This window comes from Muntiacus reevesi, chromosome 21, assembly GCF_963930625.1.
Source record: "Muntiacus reevesi chromosome 21, mMunRee1.1, whole genome shotgun sequence".
In the NCBI taxonomy this organism is placed as follows: domain Eukaryota; kingdom Metazoa; phylum Chordata; class Mammalia; order Artiodactyla; family Cervidae; genus Muntiacus; species Muntiacus reevesi.
In genome coordinates this window covers 50,264,342-50,290,896 of record NC_089269.1, presented here as the reverse complement: position 1 = coordinate 50,290,896, position 26,555 = coordinate 50,264,342, and the positions used below count along the sequence as shown (strand labels likewise).

The 26,555-nt window shown below is 48.4% G+C and overlaps 1 protein-coding gene across 2 annotated transcripts in view; it reads right to left on the bottom strand.

Moving 5' to 3' along the window:
* Window positions 1-24,722, bottom strand: part of IFNGR2 (interferon gamma receptor 2) — a 35,365-nt gene extending 10,643 nt beyond the window's left edge. For both annotated transcript variants that reach the window (XM_065913657.1, XM_065913658.1), the window contains exons 1-4: window positions 24,588-24,722; window positions 14,094-14,226; window positions 4,677-4,885; window positions 390-541 (exon numbers count right to left, since the gene is read on the bottom strand). In XM_065913657.1, the coding sequence (XP_065769729.1) occupies window positions 390-541; window positions 4,677-4,885; window positions 14,094-14,226; window positions 24,588-24,666 (573 nt within the window). In that variant the 5' untranslated portion in view covers window positions 24,667-24,722. The remainder of the gene's footprint in view (window positions 1-389; window positions 542-4,676; window positions 4,886-14,093; window positions 14,227-24,587) is intronic.
* Between the last annotated feature and the right edge of the window lie 1,833 nt (window positions 24,723-26,555).

The following is a 26,555-nucleotide window of genomic DNA, read 5'->3' as shown; positions in this document are numbered from 1 at the left end:
GACTGAGGGAGTAAAAATTCCTTGCTGTAGAAATAGGTCCACGGGACCTCCCCAAACGCCGGAGTGTGGCAAAGACTCCCTGGGCACCGGCTGAATCCAGACCCAGACCGCGGGGACTGTGTGATACGAGGCAGAGAGGGCCCTGCAGATGGGTCTTGGCCTCTAAGGGTGCACTGGGATATCCTAGTGTCCTTGGCCATTTTATTTTCCTTTTGGCTGAGCAGAGCAGCTGTGGGATCTTAGTTCCTTGACCATGGGTTGAACGCACCAACTGCAATGGGAGCTCAGAGTCTCAAGCACTGGGCTGCCAGGGAAATCCCCTCCTTGGCCTTTCGTTTGCTACTCAGAAATTCCAAAGAAAAGAACGTCAAAAACAAAGAAGAACATACTCTTGCCTGTCTACCTCCTGCCTTCTCCCAGTAGTAGACATAATACACAAAAAAGGCCTCGGAGGCAGCGACATCGAAGGGAGCAGAAAGCCTGATGATAAGGGAACCTTCTTCTGGGATCACCCGGATGTTTTCTGGAGGCCCGATGGTAGCTGAAATAGAAGTACAAACGAGATCCATCAATCTATGTAGATACATGTGTGTACAGATACGTGTATATACATACTGTGCAGTGCCGAGTTGCTTCAGTCGCATCCGACTCTTTGCGACCCCATGGACTGTGGGACTATAGTCCACCAGGCTCCCTGGTCCATGGGATTCTCCAGGCAAGACCACTGCAGTGGGTTGCTATTTCCTCCTCCAGGGGATCTTCCCAACCAGGGAATGAACCTGTGTCTCTTGCGTCTCCTGCACTGGCAGGTGGATTCTTTACCAGAGGTCTTTCTGCCATATGCTATGCTAATAACATGTTTTATGTGCCAGTTTTATCAGGTTTCCAGAGAGCTGGAAAGTTAACCAAAGGTCAAATTTTCATGAAGAGAGGGAAAAGATTTTGTTAGCTCTTACCTCTATATATCTTTTCTTTTTGTTACATATTTTCTCTATAAATAAAACTGGTGTTTATAAACTTTAAATACATTACTCTTTTAGCTTTTTCCAACAGGACACTTAAACATAGTAACTGAGAAACACTCCTATCATAAGGCTTCCCTAGTGACTCAGGGGTAAAGAGCCTGCCTGCAATGCAGGAGGCTTGCAGGAGATGTGGGTTCCATCCGTGCGGTCAGGAAGATCCCCTGGAGAAGGAAGTGGCAACCCACTCCAGCCTGGAAAAACCCACGGACAGAGAAGCCTGGCAGGCTACCGTTCAGGGGATTGAGGACTCAGTGACTAAACAGTAACAACACTGTCATAAATCTATTTGTTAAGACTTTCCATGTACTGGAATACATATCACCAGAGAGTCAAGTACTGTGATTCTGGTACACTAGAGAAGAAAGACTATAGCATTTATTAAGCAAGCATCTAAACTGTATAATTAACCACAGGAACTCAGATCAAAGAACAGGTCGTGTGCTCAGGTTCTTAGGGGCCTGTTTCTGCACGTTTGACACACACACGCAGACGATCATATCGCTGGGAACAGTCACCTGTTCACGGGAGCGGGGCTGGCTTTCTCTCTCGCTTCCACGCTCCCCCCCCCGCCGGGCTCTCCCGGGTTGGAGGGGGTTAGGCATGCGGTCTGGCCACCTTTCTCTCCAGGTAAAAGTGACTGGTCCCTGCAGGGCCTGCGCTCCTGCCCTCTCTCCGCCTTTGTTCTGGTGGAGGAAGTAAGTCCAGACACGTACACTGTTGGGCGGGGCCCGTCTCAGGCCCCAGCGCTGTTAGCAGACTGGCCAGGAGGAACAGAAAAAGCTCTCATCACACCCGCTCACGGACGCTGGCACGCACATCTTCAAGCTGCCCTTTAGACGGCGAGGTCGCCAGCGCACCAGTCAGCCTGTCTGTGTGCAGGGCCAGGCCCCACCTCGCTGAGCATTTTCTGTGACTCACCCGAGGGAGTGGGTGTGCGTGCCCGGATGACTACATCCCTTCACAACTGAGAGGTCAGCACCCAGGAATCTGATACCCACGAGATGAGTCTGTCTCTCCAGGGCAGACAGTCTGCCTCCTCTCGGGGCTCAGAAGCACCTGATAGATCTGTGCAGTCACTACCGACAGCAGCGTCCACAGCCTGAGCGATCGCTCTTAAAGCTGGCAGCATGAATTTTACATGTGTGTCCACACGGATCTGCATGTAACAACCGTGGAAGGCCATCCCCATTTTTTAGAGGGGGCAACTGAAGCCCAGAGGGATACCACTTGCCTAGAGTTAACAGCCAGTTAGGGGGCAGCGTTGAGGTTTGAACCCAGGATTACGTGATGCTAAAGCCTGCCCCCTTCGGCCAGCGTCCCAACTCCTCTCCCCTTGAGCCTTCAGAAAAGCATCGTCGCACTGTTTACCCATCATGACTCGACCACAAGTGCCGAAAGCAGCAGTGGGCTCTGCCAACACGACTGGCTGGAAGTGACACTCTGCCGGTAACGTAACCAATGACAGAGCCACCGACTCCAGCCGGGAAGACAAAGAGCAGCAGCTGGCTGGCAGGGGACTGGTGACATCACGACAGGCCCTGCTTCTGTCGCCACCATTACTGTGTTCCCTACTAATCCCACTGAGGTGAGGCTTCACAGCTCAGAGGTCTGGCGGTGCTCCATTCAAGCACAAAGGACTGGTCCACAGTAGATGACCAGCTGGCAGGGACCACACTGCCTTCTCGTCCCATCCTCAAACCACTAGCAAAAACCACTGATTTTTTTTTTCCCCCTTAGCTGCTTATTACAGGAAATTTCCAAACACACAGCAAGTAGAGAAGACTGGAGCCAAAGGTCACGTACTCGTCACCCAAGTTTACATCAACTGTTAAGGCCTGGCCAGTTTTGTTTCTCCTTCACCTTGTGAGGACCACCTTGACCCTCCCACTCTCTGGATGGTTTGGAACAAATCTCAGACATTACATCTATGCATCTATAAGGTATGTATCTTGAAAAGACCAGACCCTTCCCTTGAAAAAAATAAACAAAACACCATTATAACACCTACAGTATGTGAACAACAACTGCTTAGTAAGTCATCAAATATCTAGACAGTGATCACATTTCCTCAACTGTCTTATACTTCTGTTGAGCTTGAGTAAAGATCCCAAGGAGTTCCATACTTTGTGTCTATGTAGATGCAGGAGAATCATAGCTGACCATGTAAAAAATGAATCACTAAACCTGATGCTCTTGGAAAAGACCCCAATGCTGGAAAGATTGAGGGCAGGAGGAGAAGGGGACAACAGAGGATGAGGTGGTTGGACGGCATCACAGACTCAATAGAGATGAGTTTGAGCAAGCTCCAGGAGATGGTGAAGGACAGGGAAGCCTGGTGGGTTGTGGCTTATGGGGTTGCAGGGAGTCGGACACAACTTAGTGACTGAACAACAAAAGGAACAAATCTATGAACTAGTGTTTGATGACTCTGATGCCCCCTTCCAATATCCGGGAGCACTGTTCATTCAATCATTCCACGGATATTTTCTGCTATGCGACAGGTACCAGTCAAGGCTGAACTAAGATCTTTCTTGAGCAGAGAAGAAGCTGTGCCAGGGGACGGTGACCAGTGAAGCCAATATGCTATTAATAGTATCCCACTCAGCAGAGAGGTTGGCCAACTTTCTCAGTCAAGCGCCAGGGCGAATTTAGGCTCTGACAGGTCAGACAGCCCCCAGCGAAACTGCTCATCTGGCCTGTTGCAGCACGGAAGCAGCAATAGGCAATACATGAATAGATGGGGAAACTGTGTTCCGATAAAAGTTTTAAAATTGGCAAAGAGTTGGTTTACAATACTGTGTTATATCCAACTCTGTGTGACCCTATGGGGTGCAGCCTGCCAGGCTCCTCTGTCCATGGGATTCTCCAAGTGAGAATACTGGAGTGGGTTGCCAGGCCCTCCTCCAGGGGATCTTCCCAACCCAGGAATCGAACCTGTGTCTCTTACGTCTCCTGCAGTATCAATTGGGTTCTTTACCACTAGCACCACCTGGGAAGCCTGTATATATATTCTTTTTCAGATTCTTTTCCATTATAGGTTATTTTAAGTCCCCTGTGCTACAGAGCAGCTCCTTGCTGTTTATCTATTTTATATATAGTAGTATGTATTTGTTAATCCCACAATCCTAATTTCTCTCTCCCCCTTTTCTACTTTGGTAACCTTAAATTTGTTTTCGATGTCTGTGAATCTGTTTCTGTTTTATAAGTAGGTTCATTTGTATTATAGATTTAAATTCCCCATGTAAGTAATATCATATAATATCTATCTTTCACTGTCTGGCTTAGTTCATTTAGTGTGATAATCTCTAGGTCTACCCACATTGCTGCAAATGGCATTATTCCAATCTTTTTTATGGCTGAGTAATAGTCAATTATGTATGCATATACACATATACCACAGTTCTGATAAAACTTTATTTACAAAAACAGGTCGATGGCTGGATTTGACCTGCAGGCTATGGTTTGGCGACTCCCCAGTGTAGCAAATCACCCTCCCCTAAGCTCCAGCCTCTGTGGACAGTACTCTGGTTTGACCATCACACCCATCTGGGTGCTGGTTATTTAGGCTGAGAGGCAGGACTTAGGGGCATGGAGTCAGTACCGCTTAGCAACGTGCAAACGTTAAAGGAATTTGTACCCAAGTCCTCTTACCATTCCGATAGTGTTCAAACCAAGGCGCTGTTGCCCAGGCAGAAATGAGGCCCCCCAGCTTAGCGCGAACACGTAAAGAGATGTTGAAACGCCGTGGGAATCCCTCCGAGAGGCTGTTTGCGGTGAAGTCACACTCTGTCCTGGTGAGGTTCGTACAGTCCACCTTGCTATCTTCTTTGTTGACATCATACCAGTTACTACTGGTGCTGCTGCAAATGGAAAAAAGGATTTCACTTGGTAGAAATCTCTCTTTGATCCCATATCACAGTTCCCCCAGGGCTGAGTTTTTAAAACAATTTTTTCATTGAGATATTCCTCACATACCACACACTGCACTCACTTAAGGGGACAGTTCAATGGCTTTCTGTATACACGCAGGGTGTTGCAACCCTCACCACACCCATTTTAGAATATTTTCATCATCCCCTAAACAACCCCATGCTTAGAGCATCACTCTCGATTTCCCCCAACCCCTAAGCCCCGGGCTACCACCAATCTATTTCCTATCTCTACGAATTTGCCCGTTCTGGACATTTCACAGAAATGGGATCACAAACTATATGGTCTTTTGTGATTAGTGCCTTTCGCTTAGCTTGTTTTGCTTAGTATGTTTTCATGTGTGATACACGTTAGAGCATGTATCAGTACTTCATCCCCTCTTATGGCCAAATTAACGTCGCACCGTGTGCACATTCCACAATATCTGTTCATGTGCTGATGGACATGTGAGCTGTCTTTTGGCTCTTTGTCTTTTGGCTTGTTCACTTTTTGGTTACTGTAAATAATGCTAAGAATATTCACGTATAGATTTCTCTGTGAAATTATGTTTCCAGTTCTCTGGGGTGTAAACCCAGAAACGAACTTACCGGGTCACATGGTTACTCTCTTTTTAACTGCTTTGCAAAGCAGCTGCATCATCTCATGTTCCCGGCCACAGTGTGTGAGGGTTCCAATTTCTCCATATCCTCACCAAGGCTTAGTTATTATGACTCTTTTATTGAAGCCATTCAAGTGTCTGTATTTTCTCTGGTGACTAATGATGCTGGGTATCTTTTCATGTACTTACTGGCTATTTGCATATCTGCTGGAAAACTGTCTACTCAAATCTTGTGTCTCTACTTTAATTTGGTTATTTGCCTTTTGATTACTGAGTTGTAAGAGTTTTTTTAATAGGATATATTCTGGATACAAGTCCCTTATTAGATAAATGGTTTGCAAATATTTTCTCCCATTTTGTTCCACAGCCAATATTAATGCTTCAAACTCAGCCTCTGCAGCCTGTGTCTTAGGAATGATACTGTGTTCACGCAGCCACACCCCAGCTTCCCGCTGGTGTAGGGCTTTGTTTTCATCCCACAGCTGCCCGTTTAAAAAGAGTCATGGACTTCCCTGGTGGTACAGTGGATAGGAATCTGCCTGCCAATGCAGGGGACAAGGGTTCGATCCCTGGTCTGGGGAGATTCCACGTGCTGCAGAGCAACTAAGCCTGTGTGTGCCATAGGCTACTGAGCTCTGGAGCCCGCCAGCCTCAACTACCGAGCCCACGTGCTGCAACTACTGAAGTGTGCAAGCCTACAGCCCGAGGTCTCCGACAAGATAAGCGAGCACAATGAGAAGCCCACGCGATGCAACGAGGAGCAGCCCACTGATTGTTGCAGCTGGAGAAAGCCTGCACAGCAGCGAAGACCCAGTGCAACCAGACAGGAATAAATAAGAAAGCCTCGCTGCCTGTGAGGCCATGCGTCCTTGTAAGTGAGAATGCACCCCCTGAATTCCGATGCCACGTGTCCACACGGGGTTCTGGTAACAGTCCCCGACCCTGAGCTCTGTCCTTGGGTGACAGACTTGAGAAAGGCAGAGAGGGGACTCCAGAAGCCTCAGTGGGGGCAGCAGGCAGTGTCCCCCCGAGACACAGGCTGTGCCCTGGACAGCAACTCTGGCCTGGAAAACAGGGCCGGGGAGACAGAAGAGATGAGGCTGGGGTCACAGCCCCGGGTCTCCCCACCACGTGGGCTTCTAAGGGTCTCTCTGACCCAGTCTGGAGACTCAGCTCCTGCTGAAGTGGCAGGTAACCCGATGAAAGCGATATCAACACGTGTGCCCAAGGCTTCCACGGAAGCCTTCCACCAGGCTCACACACCACCATACCCTGGAGTCCTGGGACCTAACTGGGAAGGGGATCACAAACCACAGCACCCCCTCTTCAGACTGGGGGACGTGCTACAGAAGCGGGCGAGTGGGTTTTTTTTTAAAGTTACACAGATACCTGAAGGTACTCTCACCTTCTCCCTGCCAATTCCAGTTGTTGAACTAGGGCAAAGGCCCCCTCTGGGATTAGCCAGGGAACTGACCTACCATGTTCCACCTCTCCCCTCTCCTCCAAACTTGTCCCTTTTGGATTTATCCCAGGGATGCGAGGATTTTTTCCAATATCTGCAAATTAATCAGTGTGATATGCCACATCAACAAACTGAAGAACAAGACCAGATCAACAGGCTTATTAGAAGGATGAACTAAGGTATCTACCAGGATTATTTTTGTAACCTGGTCCGTTAATAAACAATTGAAACAAATTGAAAAAAAAAACAACAACAACAAACTGAAGAACAAAAACCATACCATCATCTCAATAGATGCAGAAAAAGCTTTTGACAAAATTTAACACCCATTTACGATAAAAAAAAAAAAAACCTCTCCAGAAAGTGGGCATAGAGGGAACATATGGCAACACAATAAAGGCCATTTATGACAAACCTACAGCTAACATCACATACAGGGGTGAAAAGCTGAAAGCATTTCCTCTAAGATCAGGGACAAGACAAGGATGTCCACTCTCGCCACTTTTTAAACACAGTTGTGGAAGTCCTAGCTACAGCAATCGGAGAAGAAAAAGAAATAAAAGGAATCCAAATTGGAAAAGAAGAGGTTAAACTGTCACTGTTTGCAGATGACATGATATCACACACAGAAAATCCTAAAAATGCTACCAGAAAACTATTAGAGCTCGTCAATGAACTTGGTAAAGTTGCAGATTACAAAATTAATGCAAAGAAATCTGTTGCATTTCTGTATATTCAGAACTACTTTTTAAAAGCGTTTCTTAAGAAGGGGGTTTAAAACAGCACAAACTATCCAAATTTAAATGACAGCTGACACTGTTTGGCTCCCCATCTATTTCCAAAGGGTAAAAATAAATTGCTGTGGGCCCCACAAATTATCCATATTAAATGGATAATGCAATGAACACAGCCTCATGGCGTGACACCACCCAGGCCTGGAGCCCCAGTCTCTTGCCCAAGCCTATGATGAATCAGCCAGTCTAAGCATTACCCAGGAAGCGGTCCTGGCTCCTGGCAATGTGTTCATATGGACAGCCTCTGTCCCCGAATTTGTCTAATTTTGAAAGCAACCTCAATCATGAGGGGGAGCACAGCCTCGTGATTAAACACATGAACTCTAGAGCCAGATTACCCAGGTTCAAACCCAGTTACTTCACTTCTCTGTTCCTCAGTCTCCTTATCTATAAGATGGGGATGAGCTATAGCATCTGATTCTTAGGGTTGTCTTGAAGGTTGATCTGGTGGACAAGAGGAAAATGCCTGGACCAGGCCCTGGGGTTTCTACTCAGTTCAGTTCAGTTGCTCAGTCGTGTCTGACTCTTTGCAACCCCATGGACTGCAGCACACCAGGCTTCCCTGTCCATCAGCAGCTCCTGGAGCTTACTCAAACTCATGGAATTGGTGATGCCATCCAGCCGTCTCATCCTCTGTCGTCCCCTTCTCCTCCTGCCTTCAATCTTTCCCAGCATCAGGGTCTTTTCAAATGAAAAGGTAGGGGTGCCTACTTAAGCACCATCTAAAAATATTTATTAAACACCTGAGCAACCAGTGATTTCCCTGCTCACCTTCTGTTACATCATGTCCAGAAATGACTAAGTCAGTCTGTCCCCTGTGAACCCAGCAACTCCTCTTCCAGAAAGGGATGAAAACAATCATTGATGATTTCAGTTTGAGGACATTACTTTTAATGGTCACAAACTGTCAACTACACCACTCATGAGTGGGGAGAAGTTAAAAAAAAAATCATGAGTGATACATCATATAACAAAACAGAATAAGAATGTTCACACTGAAATAACTGTATGAAAAAAATGTTCACAAGCTTAACTACATTAAGTTAAAAGGGGAAAAAAAAACAAGGAAGCAGGACCCAGACGCGTGACTCCAGTCTTGTTTCAGTCTCACACAGATTGCTGGCATATTTGCAAACAAGTCCATGTATTTAGAAAAAAAGTCTAGAGAGAGTGATTTGTCTTGGCCCCCAGGTTGCTTTAATTTTGTATTTTTTACTTTTCTGGGTTTTCCAGATGTTCTATAAAGAAGGTGCTTTCCTATTAAAATTAGGAAAAAGTGGAGTTAAGAAAAAAAGGGTTGGGAAGACTGGGGTGGGCAGGCCCTGGCGTGGCAAGAGGCCAGGTGGGGTGTGACCTAGAAAGGTCCCGGCTCTCTGCCTGCCTCTGTTTTTAAGAAAAAACAGAAATTCAGTTCTGTTTTTTTTTTAAGTGAAATCTCCATTTCCGTAAATGTTAACATTAATTAGGGGGAAAAAAAACCACAACAACAAAACAACAAAAAACCATTGTGGGCCAAACACGGACTCTAGGCCAGAGGATCGGCCACCTTGGATTTGAACTTAAAATTTTCCCACAATGTGTTCTATGTAATTTTGGCTTTGCTGGCCAAATTTTGGCTTTTGACTGTCAAAAAAACAGAGGCATGTTCATTTAAAGTTATAGCAATGTTTCCTGGAGAGAAACAGAATGAAAAGTTTAAAGTTTCACGAGCCTCAGAATTAAATTACTTCCTGTAACTAAAAGGTCCTAATCGTGTGAAAGTATCTAAAACCAGACCAGCAAAAAAAATCAAAGGCCCTCTTCCACAACCAAGTCTGTAATTTGAAAAGAAAACATGAAAATTAGCCTCTGTTTGAGTTTTCAGGACCCCTCAGCTTTTTCGAACAGGGATGATGTGTGCCTGTGTGCGCATGCTAAGTAGCTCAGTCATGTCCGACTCTTTGTGACCCCATGGACTGCAGCCCACCAGGCTCCTCTGTCCATGGGATTCTCCAGAAAAGAATACTGGAGTGGGTTACCGTTTCCTCCTCTAGGGGATCTTCCCGACCCGGGGATCAAAGCCAAATCTCTTATGTTTCCTGCATTGGCAGGCGGGTTCTTTACCACTGGAGCCCTCAAGAGGGACATTCACATTCAACTCTGTTTCCTGCCGGGAGCCTTTGTGGGAGATGCCACCCACGACGAGGTCAGGAGGAGAAGACCTGACACGCAAGGCCGTTCAGGACACAAGGGACCCTCCAGGTTGGCCCCAGCCTCTACCCCACCCTGTATCCTCCCCCCTTTTCTGCTGTTGTTCTTGTTCGCCCTGCTGCAGATTCTTGTGTTGCCTGCCGAGAGCTCCCCTGCTCCTCTTTCACTGATTAAAGACCAACTGAAAACCCTAATTAAGAAATCTCCTGGACGCTGGTACCCTATGAAGGGGCCAGGGATGAAGGAAATGCTTCAATTCGAACCTTTTTGCTGGCATTCTGGCCTGTTTGATAAATATGTGCTCCCATTGCAAAAAATGCTCATGATTGTTCTAAACATCCTAAGCACAGTACGCTAACAAAAGAAACTATTACGCATAGGTCCCTCCGCGGGGTGAGAAAGGCTCCACAAATATTATAGCCACAAATGTGCCTAATAGAAAATACTTTAGATAGAGATTAGCTGGCGACTTCTTGCAGGTAATTAACTTTCAGACTAAGAGCCTGTTTTGTGCCATATCTGCTGTTTTTGCAATCCTTTGCATTTCTGTTCTGTAAAAATGTAATCCTATCTAGTTCCCATGGAGATGACACCTAATAGAAAGAAAATAGATTAACCACAAAAAAGACAGGGTCGGCTACTGAAGTTGCTTAAAGTTGCACCAGTTGCAAGCCATAAATTGTCAACAGGCCTGATAGCCAAAAGATATTATACACAGAGATTAACCATAAAAAAGGCCCTAATAGGCACAGAGCCCTTCAGGGGGTGAGGAAGCCCTATTAGAGAACACAAAAAATATTGTTTTAAAAGTGGTTATTGGATCAACGTTTGATTGCTGTTAATGTGCTGAGGTTGTGCAGTGGAAACTATTGTTAATATGGTTAAAGATTTAGAAAAGCAAGAGTTTAGCCCTAGTGTAAAAACAATAAGATAATTGTTAATTTTAACCAGGAGTGTTAAACAGGGGCTGCCTCACCAGAGCCACAGAGTCCTTGTGTGCTAAACTTCTTAGATAAATTTAGCTGAGAATTTCTGCAAAAAGACTTTTATGTTAACAGGATTGTATTTCTACTGTTACAACCTGCTGTATCATGAGACTGACACTTTTCTGTTTTCTGCTAAGCTCAAGGCCAGAAGATAATGTACAAAAAATCTATGGGAAAAGACTCTCATAAACAAAAAATATACAGAGCACACCTGGCTTCAGGAAGGACGAGCTGATGTAATGTTAAAGTAAGTCTGTGTGCTTATCTGCCCCTTAGAAATGTACCAACTTAGGGTATAAAGGCTAGTGAAAAATAAAGCAACTGCCAGACTCTGCTGCACATTCCAGTCTGGTCTCTCTCCCTCTCTCGCCGACGCCGTTCATCCTGAGGGTTCCTGTGGATCCTGCTGGGGCTGGACCCCGGCAGTTTCCTTTACCAAAACCAACCTCTAACCTGAAAAAATATCTTACAGAACACTTTCCCAATAGAAAACAGAGTGGAACAGGTTAGTCTGTGATGTGAGACTGTCAAAGGCTTTAACAAATCCTTCTAGTGTCTAGAGGCACTCTGTCAACTCATAAATGTACTTCCCCAATCAAAGCTAACGAACACTAGTCAGTAGATCAGTTGGGACTTCCTCTTACTGAAGTCTTCAGGCTGCGCTGTAGGAGACTGTTTACTGAAGGTCGAGCAGGGCCAGCTTTAGGCATGTGACCTGTGCAGCGGCACGAAGCTGTACTCCTAAGAGGGCTCCTGACTTGAAGCTCTGCAGCTGCCATCCTGAATTCCCAAAAGTTTTTGAACCAGGAGCCCCACGTTTTCATTTGGTACTGGGTACAAAATGATGTAGCTGGTCCTCATGGACGGGTCTGTTTATTACAGATGATCATGTTTGAAAGGAGAAGGCAATGGCACCCCACTCCAGTACTCTTGCCTGGAAAATCCCATAGACAGAGGAGCCTGGTAGGCTGCAGTCCATGGGGTCGCTAAGAGTCGGACACTCCTGAGCGACTTCACTTTCACTTTTCACTTTCATGCATTGGAGAAGGAAATGGCAACCCACTCCAGTGTTCTTGCCTGGAGAATCCCAGGGACGGGGAGCCTGGTGGCTGCCGTCTATGGGGTCGCACAGAGTCGGACACGACTGCAGCGACTTAGCAGCAGCAGCAGCATGTTTGAGATTTACAATCTCTTAAGAAGTAGATAGGGATTTCTCTGGTGGTTCAGTGGTTGAGACTTTGCCTTCCAATGCAGGGGAGGTTGGTTCAATCCCCAGTCTGCGAGCTAAGATCCCCAATGCCTTGAGGCCAAAAAACCAAAATGTAAAACAGAAGCAATATTACAACAAATTTAATAAAGATTTTAGAATACTAAAACCACCTTAAAAATCTCTCTTAAAAAAAAAGAAATATAGAAATAGATAAATGCAATCCAGAGACAGGCCTCAAATCTCAGTTCAGAATTCATTTTTATAATGTGCTCAGTCATGTCCAAACCTTTGTGGTCCCATGGACAGTAGCCTGCCAGGCTCCTCTGGCCATGGAATTTTCCAGCAAGAATACTGGAGCTGGGTGCCATTTTCTACTCCAGGGACCTTCTCAACCCAGGGTATCTCGCCTCCCCTGTTCTGGTGGGCAGATTGCTTACCACTAGTGACACCTGGGAAGGCCATCATTTTTTAAAGCAAATATTGTTACACTGAACAGTTAAAGATGAAAAAGAAGTCATCTGGAAACCTCCTCCTCTAACAAATTAACCACTTGTAATTTTTCCACACTCCCTACCTCTTCTGACCATAGATTCATTCCAAATTGGATACTGTTGCACCGGCTGTCATATGATACATAATTATCCTTTTCAGTGGTCGCCTAAGGGATCATTCACAAGTTAACCTGACACAGTTTGCCAACTTCTAGCCAATGGACATGAATAGACACTTCAATGTACATCTTTATGAATGTAAGTTTGTTTGGTTTCTTTTTTTCTGATATAGGAGGTTGTATTGTCTGCCTAGGATAAAAAAGTAGTATGAACATTCCCACGATTCTAAATGAAGAGTAGAATTGACTTTTCAAGAGGGCTGTGCTCATAACTGAGTCTGACTCAGCATGTGTCCACCAGCCACATTCTTACCAGCACTAGGCATTCCCTCTCTTAAAACTGTTATTTATTTAGTAATCTAAAAATGACTTAGCCAACAATTTGTTTGTTTGTTTTGACTGCACCTCAGGGCAAGTGGATCTCAGTTCCCTGACCAGGGATCAAATCTCTGCCCCAAGTATTAGAAGCATGAAGTCCTAGACACTTGACCACAAAGGGAGTCTCACAATAATTTTAACTTGGTCTTCACTTAATGCATCTACCAAGGTAAACAAGGACTTGGATTTTGCCTTTCTCCTTCCTCTGTGGGTCTATACTGTAAATCAAGTGATAGCCAACTGTAGGAAGGCTTGAACAAGAGGTGAGAGACAGAATGAGGGGCCAGAATAAAATGCAAAATGGAACACCAGCTTAGAAGCTGGGAATTAATTGTTCATTAAGTGAAGAGCTTTCTTATTAGGCCAAATTTGGCCCAGAATGCTAAATAAACCAGATTTTGAAGCCTAAAGACGATGAAGACCAAAAGATGCCTCTGGCCCTTTCCAGACAGGAAGCCCTTTCCCGACTGGATGCCCTTTCATACAATCTCCACCTTAAACTGATGAATCAACTTCCACAGAACTAAGCTGCCCTGCGGTTAGACAGCTGAGCTCCCTGAGGGTCAATGTCCTTTCAGCCTGTGGATGAGCAGAGGGGTTGGAGGGGAAGTTGCGAAATCTCCATCCTTGGAGATTTGAGAAGTACAAGAGAGGGACTTCCCTGGTGATCCAGTGGTTAAGATTCTGGGCTTCCAATGCAGAGGGTGTGGGTTTAATCCCTGGGCAGGGAACTAAGATCTCACATGCTGCACAGGGTGCGGCCAAAAAATAAAAAGTCCAAGAGGACTACCTGCTTCCGACGACTTTGCTTACAGTCCTGCCAAGGAGCAAGAACAGGCAGCTGGCCTCAGGTTCCGTAACAACCCCGCTCCCAGCTCCCAGGAAGAAGGCCAACAGAAACATCGCTTACTATTTATACTGCACCTGGTAGACCACGGGCCTCGGGTCGCCGTCCAGGGACACCGGCTCCCAGCTCAGCGCCTGCTGGGCGTTGTACAGGTGAACCTTCAGGTTTCGAGGAGCAGGCAGTGGGGCCAGGGAGTCTTGAAAGGGACCAAGAATAAGAGAAGGGGCAGACGAGGGAGAGACAGGGAGGGTCAAGGGGAGAAAAGTCGATTACAAAAATATGTCATTCATATGGCTGGGGTCTTGATATTACCCATTCTCCCCGCACGTCCCCTATGCCTTTAGCCTTTGACTACAGACAGCCCTTCACCCCAGAAATGGCACATGGGGGTTCCCTTTGCTCTCTTCCCTGGAGATTGCATGAAGGGTACCCTCAACTCTCTAATCTTGGTTTAACTATTTGTTAATTCCATAATTGATGCTTTTGAACTGTGGTGTTAGAGAAGACTCTTGAGGGTCCCTTGGGCTTCAAGGAGATCCAACCAGTCAATCCTAAAGGAAATCACCTCTGAAGATTCACTGGAAGGACTGATGCCGAAGCTGAAGCTCCAATACTTTGGCCACCTGATGCAAAGAGCCGACTCGTTGGAAAAGACCATGATGCTGGAAAGACCGAAGGCAGGACGAAAAGGGGACGACAGAGGATGAGATGGTTGGATGGCATCACTGACCTGATGGACATGAGTTTGAGCAAACTCTGGGGGACAGTAAAGGACAGGCAAGTCTGGCATGCTGCAGTCCATGGGGTCGCAGAGAGTCGGACACGACTGAGCGACTGAACAACAAAAGACTCTTCGTGACCCCAGGGACTCTAGCCCTCCAGGCTCCTCCATCCATGGGATTCTCCAGGCAAGAATACTGGAGTGGGTTGCCATGCCCTTCTCCAGAGGATCTTTCCAACCCAGGGATTGAACCCGAGTCTCCAGCAATGCAGGCAGATTCTTTACCATCTGAGCTACAGGGAAGTAGAGGCTGGTATGGTCCTGCAGGGGAGTTGGTAGGTGGCAGGGGGAGAGGAAGGAGAAAGGCTTCCTTGACCGGGAACTGAACCCGGGTCATAGCGGTGAGACTGCCTGTAGTACGTGGGGGTAACATAAGAGCTTGGACCTTGGTTTCTTCTTCAGGAATAGGGAATAAACCATAGTACACTGGAGAAGGTTCTGGGGAAGATTAACTTGATGGCTACTAGACAAGCATGAGACCCTGACTTTGATATAAGGAATATTTGGGAAACCTCCACAAATGTGTATACACACACACACATCCCAAACCAGGTGTGCAAATCCCAAAGACACCTGGGAGGGTGAGGACTTGTCTTCTGGGCTTCATGTGTTACTCAAAGACTCCCCCAATGTCATAACCACTGAGGCTAAAATACAGATTCCCATGCCCCACCTGAGACCAGGGACTCTGAATTTTCAACAAGCTTCCCAGCTAATTCCCAAGCACGTTGAGATGTCTGAGAACCACAAATGACAGAAGAACACACTCTGCAGGGAACCACTGCCAATATTAGAATCCCCCCTCCTTGGGATGACCTGTGATTTACAGGATGGGCCTAGATGCCACCAGGGAAGACTTTTCTCTCGTGAGGAAACACGGTGATGATAAGACTTTCTCTGAGACTAAAGGATTGAGAAACACCCAGAGCCGGAAAGTCTGAAAAACAGGCTGTTCCAGAGTTCCAAGCAGGAAATCCAAACCACTCATGTTGGGTAAATGTATCCAGTCTTAAAGAAGGATGCCCAGAGCAGCAGAAATGGCTGCTCTGGGCAGCCATGGAGTCTGTGGAGTTTGGCCTGGAGTCTGTGGTCACTTGTTCACTCACAGAATGCCCATCACTTTCACAGCCAAGCCTGGGGCTGACCTTCCTCCCAGATCTTAATTCAACCAGCTACCTTGACACTCCAGCCAACTCATGCCAGGCCTGATGGAAGCCGGCCCAAGGGCACAGCGTGGCGGGAGGCTGCTCTTCTAGACTGGCCCACCTGCTCACCAGGGCTGCTATGGACCAGTGGATCCCAAAGTGAGCTCAGGAAATGAAGTCCTGCTTCCAGGAGGTGCTGTGCAGGGTCTCAGGGGGTGAGGGCTTGGTTAGGGCTGGGCACCCGTCAAAGCATCTCAGAGACCTTCTCTCCTGTCTATGTTGAAGTGAAGTGAAAGTTGCTCAGTCGTGTCTGACTCCTTGTGACCCCATGGACTATCCAGTCCATGGAATTCTCTAGGCCAGAATCCTGGAGTAGTTAGCCTTTCCCTTCTCCAGGGGATCTTCCCAACCTAGGGATCGAACCCAGGTCTCCCGCATTGCGGGCAGATTCTTTACCAGCTGAGCCACCAGGGAAGCCCAAGAATACTGGAGTGGGTAGCCTATCCCTTCTCCAGGGGATCTTCCCGACCCAGGAATCAAACCGGGGTCTCCTGCATTGCAGGCAGATTCTTTACCAGCTGAGCTACCAGGGAAGCCCCCCCATTGCCCTGTCTATGTCAGTTTCCTACTGATGCTGAAATAAATGACCACAAACATAGTGCCTTACATTTTATCTGTTTATCTATCTATTAATTTACTTTCGGCCGTGCTGGGTCTTTCCTGCTCTGCACGGGCTTTTCTCAAGTTGTGGCAAGAGGGGGCTACTCTCCAGCTGTGGTGCACGGGCTTCTCGCTGTGGTGTCTTCTTTGGTCTCAGGGCACAGGCTCTAGGGTGCCAGGGCTCAGTAGCTGCAGCGTGTGGGTTAGGTGCTCCACGGCATGTGGGACCTTCCTAGAGCAGGGGCTGAACCCATGGCCCCTGCATAGGCGGGCAGAATCGCAACCATAGGACCAGCAGGGAAGGCCAATGTAGTGTCTTAACCCGGATTTAGGCTCTTAACTGTTCCTACAGGTCAGACAACAGGTCTCACGGGCTAAGGTCAAGAAAGCTACCGTCCTTCCGGAAGCCAGGGGAGAAATGGTTCCTGCCTTTTTCCTGGCTGAGAAGCTGCTCACATTCTTTGGCTCCTGGCCTCTTGCTCCAGCAATCCTGGGCTGAGCGTGTCTTATGCTGCCATCTCTTTGGTTCTGAGTTCCTCTTCCAGCTTCCAAGGATCCCTGTTCTTGCACTGGGCCCACTGAGCCCAATAATACAGGAAAATCCCGCCCCCCGCCCAGGACTCCTCATTTAATCACGTCCGCCAAGTCCCTTTTGCCACATAAGGCAACATGGTCAGGCCCTGTATTTCTTTAGGGACCATTCTGCCTGTCTCCCCCTCCCTGGGGAGGAGTCAGAAGGAGTCCCCACTCTCTCCACGCCCCTCCCCGTCCCCACCTAGACAGTCAACTAAGAAGCGGAGCACCAGGGACCACCGATGTCTTCCAGCCCACCCGGCAGGCAGACCGGAAGACAGCCTTCTCAGTAACCGGCGGGAGTCTCCATCAGAGCCTTCCGCTTTCTGCACCTTTCATTTCATGGAGGTGTGGCCAGGGGACCTGCAGGCTGGCTCTCATGTTTGAGTTTGTTGGCATCCCCTGTTTCACCGCATTCAGAGAAGAAACTGACTCTCGGGGCTGTGGGTTTCCCGGTGAAGCACCGAGGCTGCCCACTCACTCACACCAGCGGCCTCAGCCCCGCCCCGCACGCATCATCTCGGGAGGGAGGCCCGTCCCCGCCTGGCCCCTCCTCGCTCCAGGGGATCGCCGGGGGTGGGGCCGGGGGTGGGGGGCTCGCACCCCCCTTCTCTGAAGCCTTCTTTCTCCCTGTGCCACGCTTCTCCCCCACTCCCTTCAGTGCTCTGCGCAAGTGCGAGCCTATCAAGGCACTTTCCTACCTCCCGATCCCCCCTTCCCTTTTCCCCTGGGTTTCCCGCCACCTGGGTCCTGTGTTTAACACCGTGCGGGGGGCGGGGGGCGGCGGGGGTGAGGAGGACCAGAACTTGACTGCCTGGGTTCAAAGCCCCGTGCTCTTTGCAGGGCCTTAGGGTGCGGAACCTCCTGCTCTCGGCAGAACCTTGTTTCACCTCTCTGTGCCTCGGGCGTCTCATCTGAGAAAGGGCAATGACCACCGTGCAGACTTCAAAGGGTTCTTAGGAGGAGCGAGCGGGTTAATTTCTTGTGCGCTGCCGAGACCCGCAGGAGCACCACGTGACCGGTTCCTCTTTCTCGGAGGCTGGGTGTAGCCAGACTTGGGGGCTGTCCCATCCCCCAGGGCTAGAGGAGCAGGCTCCTCGGGCCTGGGGAACTCCGGGGCTGCAGGCCAGTAACCTGCTGTCTCTCCTTCAGGGATTAAGCGGCCACTTTCTGCATTTGTCCAGGAGAAACCCAGGCTAAGCTCAAGCTCTCTTTCTTACTTTATGTGTAAGTCCTGCCTTTCCTCTGGTCTCGGAGAGGCTGGGGCAGGGAGTGGGTCCAATCTGCTTGCTGTTGTTCGCTTACTAAGTATCTGACTTTTTGTGACCCCACTGACTGTACCCCATCAGGCTCCTCTGTCCTCCACTATCTCCTGGACTTTGCTCAAACTCGTGTCCATTGAGTTGGTGATGCCATCCAACCATCTCATCCTCTGTCGCCCCCTTCTCCTGCCCTCAATCCTTCCCTGCGTCAGCGTCTTTTCTAATGAGTTGGTTCTTCGCACCAGGTGGCCAAAGTACTGGGGCTTCAGCTTCAGCATCAGTCCTTCCGATGAATAATCGGGGTTGATTTCCTTAAGGATTGAATAACTCTGGACTTATCTGGATGGCTCTAAAGGGTGCATATATTTAGGGCCATATCACCTGCAGTCGATGGTGTTAACAAAGGATTTGTGGGAAGAGAAGAGAATTTCTGGACAAAAGGCTTTAGTTGGAATCCTGATCCTGCCACCAAGAGCCATGCCACAGCATCCTGCCACACAACACACCTAAGCCTCAGTTTCCACATGAAAAATGAAATGATACCATCTCTCCTAGAGATGGAGTGAGGGGCAAATATAGGACCACAAATGAAAGGCAAACCAGACACCAACCCATACACTGCTGCCTAAATGTGATTTTTAAGATATGCCTGGTGGCTCAGACAGTAAAGAATCTGCCTGCAATGTGGGAGATCCGAGTTCCATCCCTGAGTCGGGAAGATCCTCTGGAGAAGGAACTGGCAACCCACTCCAGTATTCTTGCCTGGAAAATCCCATGGACAGAGGAGCCTGGCAGGCTACAGTCCTTGGGGTTGCAAAAAATCAGACAAGACTGAGTGAGTAACACACATCTTCACCATAAGCTTTTTTACCACAAGCATTTTCACTGCAAACATTTTCACTGAATAACTAATCGGCCATAAGGCAATTTAGCTTATGTAAATTGTAAAAGTAAATTTGACAAATCTTACTTTGATAAAAGTAAATTTTATCTAAAATAATGAAAAATAAAAGAGAGATATAACATTGGACATAATGAAACATGAAAAATAAACAAAATTTAAAAGACTATTGCAAAATGAAAAATATTTGAATACATTTAAAATGTATGTAGACTAATAGCAATACTGTGCAAACAACTGATTTTATTTTGTGGGCTTTAAGAAGTACTAGTCTTCAAAGTCTTTTGTTTATCATATTATATATACAGATATAAATTTATTTTTGCTTATTGATTTGTCTCATGGTTTTTCTTTTTCACTGACATTTCTTCTTTTATTAAGCAAGGTGTCAGCTTCTAAACACTAGGACACATATTTGTAACTGAGCTTTGGACTGTGTGTCCTGGCATATTGTCACATGTCTGTTGATAAATATTTAGTTCTATGGGAAGCGTTGGTTCAACTCTGCACCTTTAATTAAGGCCATTAGCCTCTTTCTCTTCTAGGGTAGTGTGTTTCATAAGACACCCACGTCATCATCATCTGTCAGCTTGATAAAGCCATCAGCAACTTCACTAAGATACACTTTCACATTTCAACCACTTGAAACCAAACCGTCAAACCAAGCTGTCAGCCAGTTATTTTATCTATTACGACAAAATTGCCTGATGGCCAATTAGTCATGCAGCGAAAACGTCTGAGGTTGAAAATGCTTGTGGCAAAGGTATCTCACGCAAAGATGCCAGGCACAAATAAGTTTGTGTTATATTAAGGCACCAAGTTGGTGGTCATTTGTTACATCAACAACAGGAAACTAACACAGTCCAGGGAGGGGGACACCAGGCTTTAGTGGCACCCCAGCTCCTACAAGATAAAGCTCACAGTCCTAAGGAGGGTGTACACAGCCCCACTCTGCCTCCTCCTCCATGGTCTTTGGGGCAATGGTTCACTAGCTGTTAATGGTAAGAAGAGAGGACCTGGGGAGATTCCAAATGTATCTTCCGGACAATTACTGTAAAATCACACCTCCTATTCCACCTTCCTGCCCCAGCTGGCTACATCCGATCCACCCTGGATCCAGGTATTTGAGATTTTATACATTTTTAAGAACAGGCTCTCCTGAGTCTTAATAGCATAGTTTGCTTAAAACATATCACACACAGATAATAAAATACTACTAATATCAGAATTAATCATTTAATCTTGACACATTTTTAAGAACAGGCTCTCCTGAGTCTTAATAGCATAGTTTGATTAACACATATCACACACAGATAATATAGTACTACTAATATCAGAATTAATCATTTAATCTTGACAATCAAAGACCCCTTCCCTCCTGAAACCCCTCCCCCAGAAGGGTGACTGACTCGTGTTGTTGTTGTATGGCAGAAGCCAACTCAACACTGTGAAGCAATTCCCCTCCAATAAAAACATGCAAAACAAAAAAAAGACCCTTCTGGATCCTTCCATGGATGGGTCATCATGATGAACATCAGTGATCCCGTCTCCAATTAGTACCTTGCAGGTGAGGAGAAGTAAAACACAAAACCAAAAAACTCCCTGAATTCTCATCCATAACCTGGAAGTTGGTCTTGTCTGTAAATATTGGATATCAGCTTATCTACCTAGACCATTTGTCTCTTTCTAAAAAGAATGGTTTTGTTTCCTAGGGAGCAAAATGGGACTATTATTTACTTCAAAAGAAGGGCTGAGAAAATGTATAGGAAATACTTAACAGCTTGTTTGAGTTAAAAGAGCAGCCCAATAAATGGTGGCCACTATGCTCATTTATAGAGTTTGCCCCCAAACATTTCTGTTATGTATTACTTTCCATTGTTGAGGTTATGGACAAACAGAAGTTATTTAATATACATTAATTTGCAATGTTTTTTTTTTTTTCTGTGGTTGGGGATTTACTGTCTTTCTCAGTGGCCTCTAAGTTCTGAGAAGCTTTGGATGTTCAAGTCAGCAAGTCACGGTAAGAGAATTTTGTGGCCTGAGTACATTCAGATCCACTAGAAAATAAGCAGCAACTAGAACAATTACAAACAGAAGCCTTCATTCTTCAACACTTGGGTAATTAAATTGTTAAAGAGTGTGTTGACTTACTGTACTTTAAATGCTATCTAAAGCAAATTACTATCTAAAGTAAATGACCGTTTACTACAAATTGGGTCAGGTCTGACATTTTGCATATGTCATCCTTATAACAACTCTTACTGTTGTAGTTCAGTGGCTAAGTTGTGTCTGATTCTATGTGAACCCATGGACTGCAGCATGCCAGGCTTCCCTCTCCGTGGAATTCTCCAGACAAGAATACGCGAGTGGGTAGTCAGTCTCTTCTCCAGAGGATCTTCCCGACCCAGGAGATCAAACCCAGGTCTCCCACACTGCAGGCAGATTCTTTACAGTCTGAGCACCAGGGAGCCCATAACAGCTCTAAGGGGTAGATAGCGCAAGTTTCCTTTAAAAACTTTTCTTTCCAATACTTGTATTTTTCTCCCCTCTGACAATAAATGCGATTACATGCCTACTGAAGGACACAGGATTAAGTTATGGAAAGGTCTGGAAGTTTTTCTGCTTAACTATCCTTTTACTGTATAATCACTGTTAATATTTTCACTTTGTGTTTGGGCTAACAAAGAGTTCCTCTTAAAAATATCCCAGTTAGTTTTTAACTGTTTATTACGCAAAATTTCAAATAGTCACAAAAAAAAGATTAGTATAGCATGGTGGTGCTTTGCAAAAAGATGAAGGACTAGCTTATTTCCAGTGCATCACACAGACCCAAACTTTCACAGAATACAGTAAAAGATAATCACTAGCAAGATGGACCTGGGACTCCCCTGGTGGTCCAGTGGCTAAGACTCTGGGCTCCCAGTGCAGGGGACCTGGGTTTAACCCCTGGTCAGAGAACTGGATCTCACATGTTGCAGTTAAGAGTGTACATGCTGCAACTAAGATCCAGTGCAGCCAAATAAATAAATATTAAAAAGAAAGAAAGATGGACCTGTCTGTGGGTGTTGTGGCAATATTAAATTACAAACTTTCTAAATACTTCTGTCAACGTCTGGACAACAGCAGACAAATCACAAACAATTCACAGACTAGTCAGAAGCAGCCCAGTATAGAGGTCCACCTTGGGCAATTCCCAACGCCCGAACCTCATCTGAGGGCTCCCCTGGGCTTGCCCTTTGCCTTCTCATCTGAGCAGTGAAGAAGCTGCCTGCGGTCCAGGAGCCATGAGACCTGGGCTCAGTCCCTGGGTCAGGAAGATCCTCTGGAGGAGAGAATGGCTACTCACTCCAGTGTTCTTGCCTGGAGGGTTCCATGGACAGAGGAGCCTGGCCAGCTACAGTCCATGGGGTCACAAAGGGTCAGATACGACTGAGTGACTAAGCACAAATCTCATTTGAAGGAAGCCTAGGGAAGGAGCAAATGTAGGTTGTTCAAGACTCGAAGCTTAAGGAGCAGAGTAAAGATACAAACCTATCTGTCCAGCTCCCAGGAGGAAAGAGCCATTTAACTAGGAGCACACAAGGGGATGACAGAGGATGAGATGGTTAGATGGCATCACCGACTCAATGGACATGAGTCTGAGTAAACTCTGGGAGTTGGTGATGGACAGGGAGGCCTGGCATGTTGCAGTCCATGGGGTTGTAGAGTTGGATACGACTGAGCGACTGCACTGAACTGATCACACTCTTAGTGCTTCCACAATGACTTAGCAGTAAAGAACCTGCCTGCAATGCAAAAGACACTACAGTCCAAAGGGTTGAAAAGAGCCGGACATCAGGGAGCACGCGAGTACACACACACACACACACACACACACACACACACACTCTCTCTCTCTCTCACACACAAACACACACATACACACATACTCTTCCTTACGCAATGCTTCCCTTATCCAGGATCTGTGGAGTTTAAGGGCTTTGCAATGGATGCTGATAAAAAGAAACAAACCCAAACAACACCTTGACAATCAAAGCTGGAGAAAACTTCTAAATTCTTGAGACTTTTAAAGTGTTACCCAAACTATGATATTAGTCACTCCATGGGAAAGAAGCCAGCAAATCACAAACTCTTGGACATGCACACAGAGAATGTCCTCACACAACCACCTCTGTTGTTTCTCTCTGTCTCTCTCTCCATCTCTGTCTCTCCATCTCTCTCTGTCTCTGTCTCTCTCTCTGTCTCTCACTGTCTCTCTGTCTCTGTCTGTCTCTGTCTGTCTCTCACTATCTCTGTCTCTGTCTCTCTCTGTCTCTGTCTCTCTCTCTTGGTAGTTTGTCCCTGGCTCATAGGTATGGTCACTTAGCGTCAGAGGTAGGCAGGAGGCTGAGCTTAGGTAAGGGGCTGTCCAGATGGGAACAGAGCTAGATCCCCAGCTGATCCCCTGCCCACCGCAAGGCAACATTTCTGGGTTCTGCGCCGCCGCCCCACTCCCCCCCACCTCCGCCTGCCAGTCCATCCGATCCCGGGGGAATGACCACCTGGACTTCACACCCGCTAATCAGATGTATCTGGCCCCAGTTAAGACTGAGGTACAGTCACCCTCCCCAGGACAGAGGTCCCTGCCGGTGGCCGGCCTTCCTGGCACGAAGCTGCGAGGAAAGCAGGCCCAGGACCTGGTTCTGGCTGCGGCCCCCCCAGGGAGGACAGGCCAGGCAGCGCTACATTCAGGCGGTCGGGAAGAGGAATCTGTGGCCGGCGGAAGCGGCCTCTTCTCGACCCCAGAATCCAGTTTTTCCTCTGCTCATTTGGAGACATTCGGAGTCGAGTCGCGCTAGCTTTGGGGCCGGCGGCGCGCGGATGGGAGGGAAGCAGCTACAGAGTGTCCAGACTCGTGCAGGGCAGCGCGGCCCGGGCCCCGCGGGTCCTCCCGCCGCTCCAGCTCGCCGCCCGAGACTGCCTGGAATTCCCCCCCGCGACCATCCTACACCCGCTTCGCGCTCCCACGCCCCGAGGGCTCCCCGCGGAGCCCACCCGATCGGAGCGGCCATGAAGCCCCTCCACTGATCCTGCCTTCCCGCGGACCACACCCGATCGGGACACCCCTGTTTACCGACCCCCCCCCCCAATCAATCGGGATTCCCGTGGGTTCCCAGCTACTGCGGGCTCCCCGCGGACTCCCACCCGCGAGACGCCGCCTCCGGCCGGCCTCGGGGGCTCTCCGACCCCGCTTACCTGCGGGGGGCGCCGCGGCGCCGAAGCCGCTGAGCAGCACGAGCAGCGGCGGCAGCAGTGGCGGCGGCGGCCGCCGCATGGCCCAGAGCTCCCGGCGCCGCAGGCTCCGCGGCGCTGGGGGCGCAGCCCGGCCCCGGCGCGGGGTCGCCGAGCCGCTCACGTCGCCGCCTTGGCGGCCATGGCGACCCCAGGGCACGCGCGGGGCCCGCCTCTTCCCGAGCGGCGCGGGCGGCGGCGGCGGCAGAGCGTCCCGGGGCGGAGGAGCGCCCCGCGCGGCCGCCGCGCCCGGGCCCGGCCCCTCCCGGCGCGCGCCCCGCCCCTGCACCCCGCCCGCCGCCGGGACTTTCCTGGCGCCCCCAACCCGCGCCGGCGCTCTCGGGAACCGCGGCCCAGGGGGTCTCCCGGCCTCCCGCGGCCAGAGCGTCCCGCGCGGATCCGCGCGAGGCGGGGTCTCCCCGAGGGGCCGGCGTCACCCAGCGAGCGCAGAGCCGGCCGGCCCCGACCTTAGCTCAGAGGAGCCGGGGGGAGAAGGAACCCCGCCAGCCGCCGCTCTCTGGGCTGGGGCCGAGGGGCTGCGACTTGCGATCCTTCGGGAAAGACCCCTGGGCACCCAGAGCCCCGGGTGGGCCCCGCGCGGAGCCTTCGACCCTCACCCCACCCCCATCTTCGTCCACTGCTTCCCGGTTTCCTGGGATTGCACAGTTCCAGCGTTCCTCCTTTAGGCTGAAGCTTTTGCTTGCTTATCAGACTTTTGAGTACACATTTAGCTTTTAACCCTTTTTTGACAGTAGAGTCTAAGGGTGTAGGGTTTGGAAAGAGCCTGGGAAACAGGGATTGAAGGAGAGGAGCTCTGGGGGACCCGGGCGCCCGGCCAGGCCGAGGCAGAGGGACGCGCCCCGTATTTCATAATGGTCTGTGGCTTTGGCCCGGGGGCAGGCCGCGAAGAAGTCTATGAGGAAGTGACCTCCGGAGCTGGGAGTGCGGGGGTGTGAGTCTGAGTTGGCTCTTATCCGTTGGATGCCAGCAAGGATTTGAGTCCGTTCTGTTCTCTCAAGATGAGCCATAAACCAAGTTCAGCAGGAAAGGAAGGAGGCATGAAGGGGGAGGCTGGGGTCGGGGGCGGATGGGCGCGGGCGGGACCAAGGAAAGGGATCACGAGCCCCCTCGGGTCGTGCTGGACATCCTGCTGGCTGGCGTGGCAGCGCACTGTTCGGTAACGTCAAGCTTTGCTTAAAAGGACGCAAAGCGGAGAACTCTTGAAATTGGCCACTCTTGTAAACAGAGGTGCTGAGATATCCAGCAGTGTTTGATGCTTAAAGTGAGTTTTTCCAAGACAAAGACGTGGTTTAAATGTTAAGTGAAAACAGCAGAATCCTTGCAAAAATGACGCGTTGAGAATGGCTGGGGGAAATAATATACCAAAGCACTGGCGTGAAATAGGGCGTGGGATTATGGAATGATAACAGCGTTTCTTTACTTTCTTCTTCTTTCTTTTTTTTTTAGGCTTTTTTTCTTTTTCCCCTAATGGACATATTTTACTTTTATAATCAGGAAAGAAAAGTCAAGTTACAGAAAAGGACACATGTGTTTGTGTCTTAGCCCAGGCCGGGAGGCAGGTGGTCTTCCTTGATGTGGAATGCCCAGGGGCAGCAACAATGAAGCCTGTGGTCTTTGAGGGTTGGTGGAAACCCCCTGACAGTCTCCTTCCAGAGCTTCTCTCTGCTAAAATGTAGAGGGTTTATGTTTTCCTTACAGTTCCTGGAAAAGTACTAAAAGGATCCCTACCCAGCTTGCTGCTTGGGTGGACATTCTGCATGACACCCCAGGTATCCCCAAAGCAAGTAACTGCCCCCCCACCTCCAACTTCAAGGCAGCTTGCCAAAGATAGTTTCTCTCAGTGGTTGGCATTTCTGTTTCCTCTTTCTCCTGGCTGGGAGACTGCCAAGTCTTAGAGAGATGACTGGGATT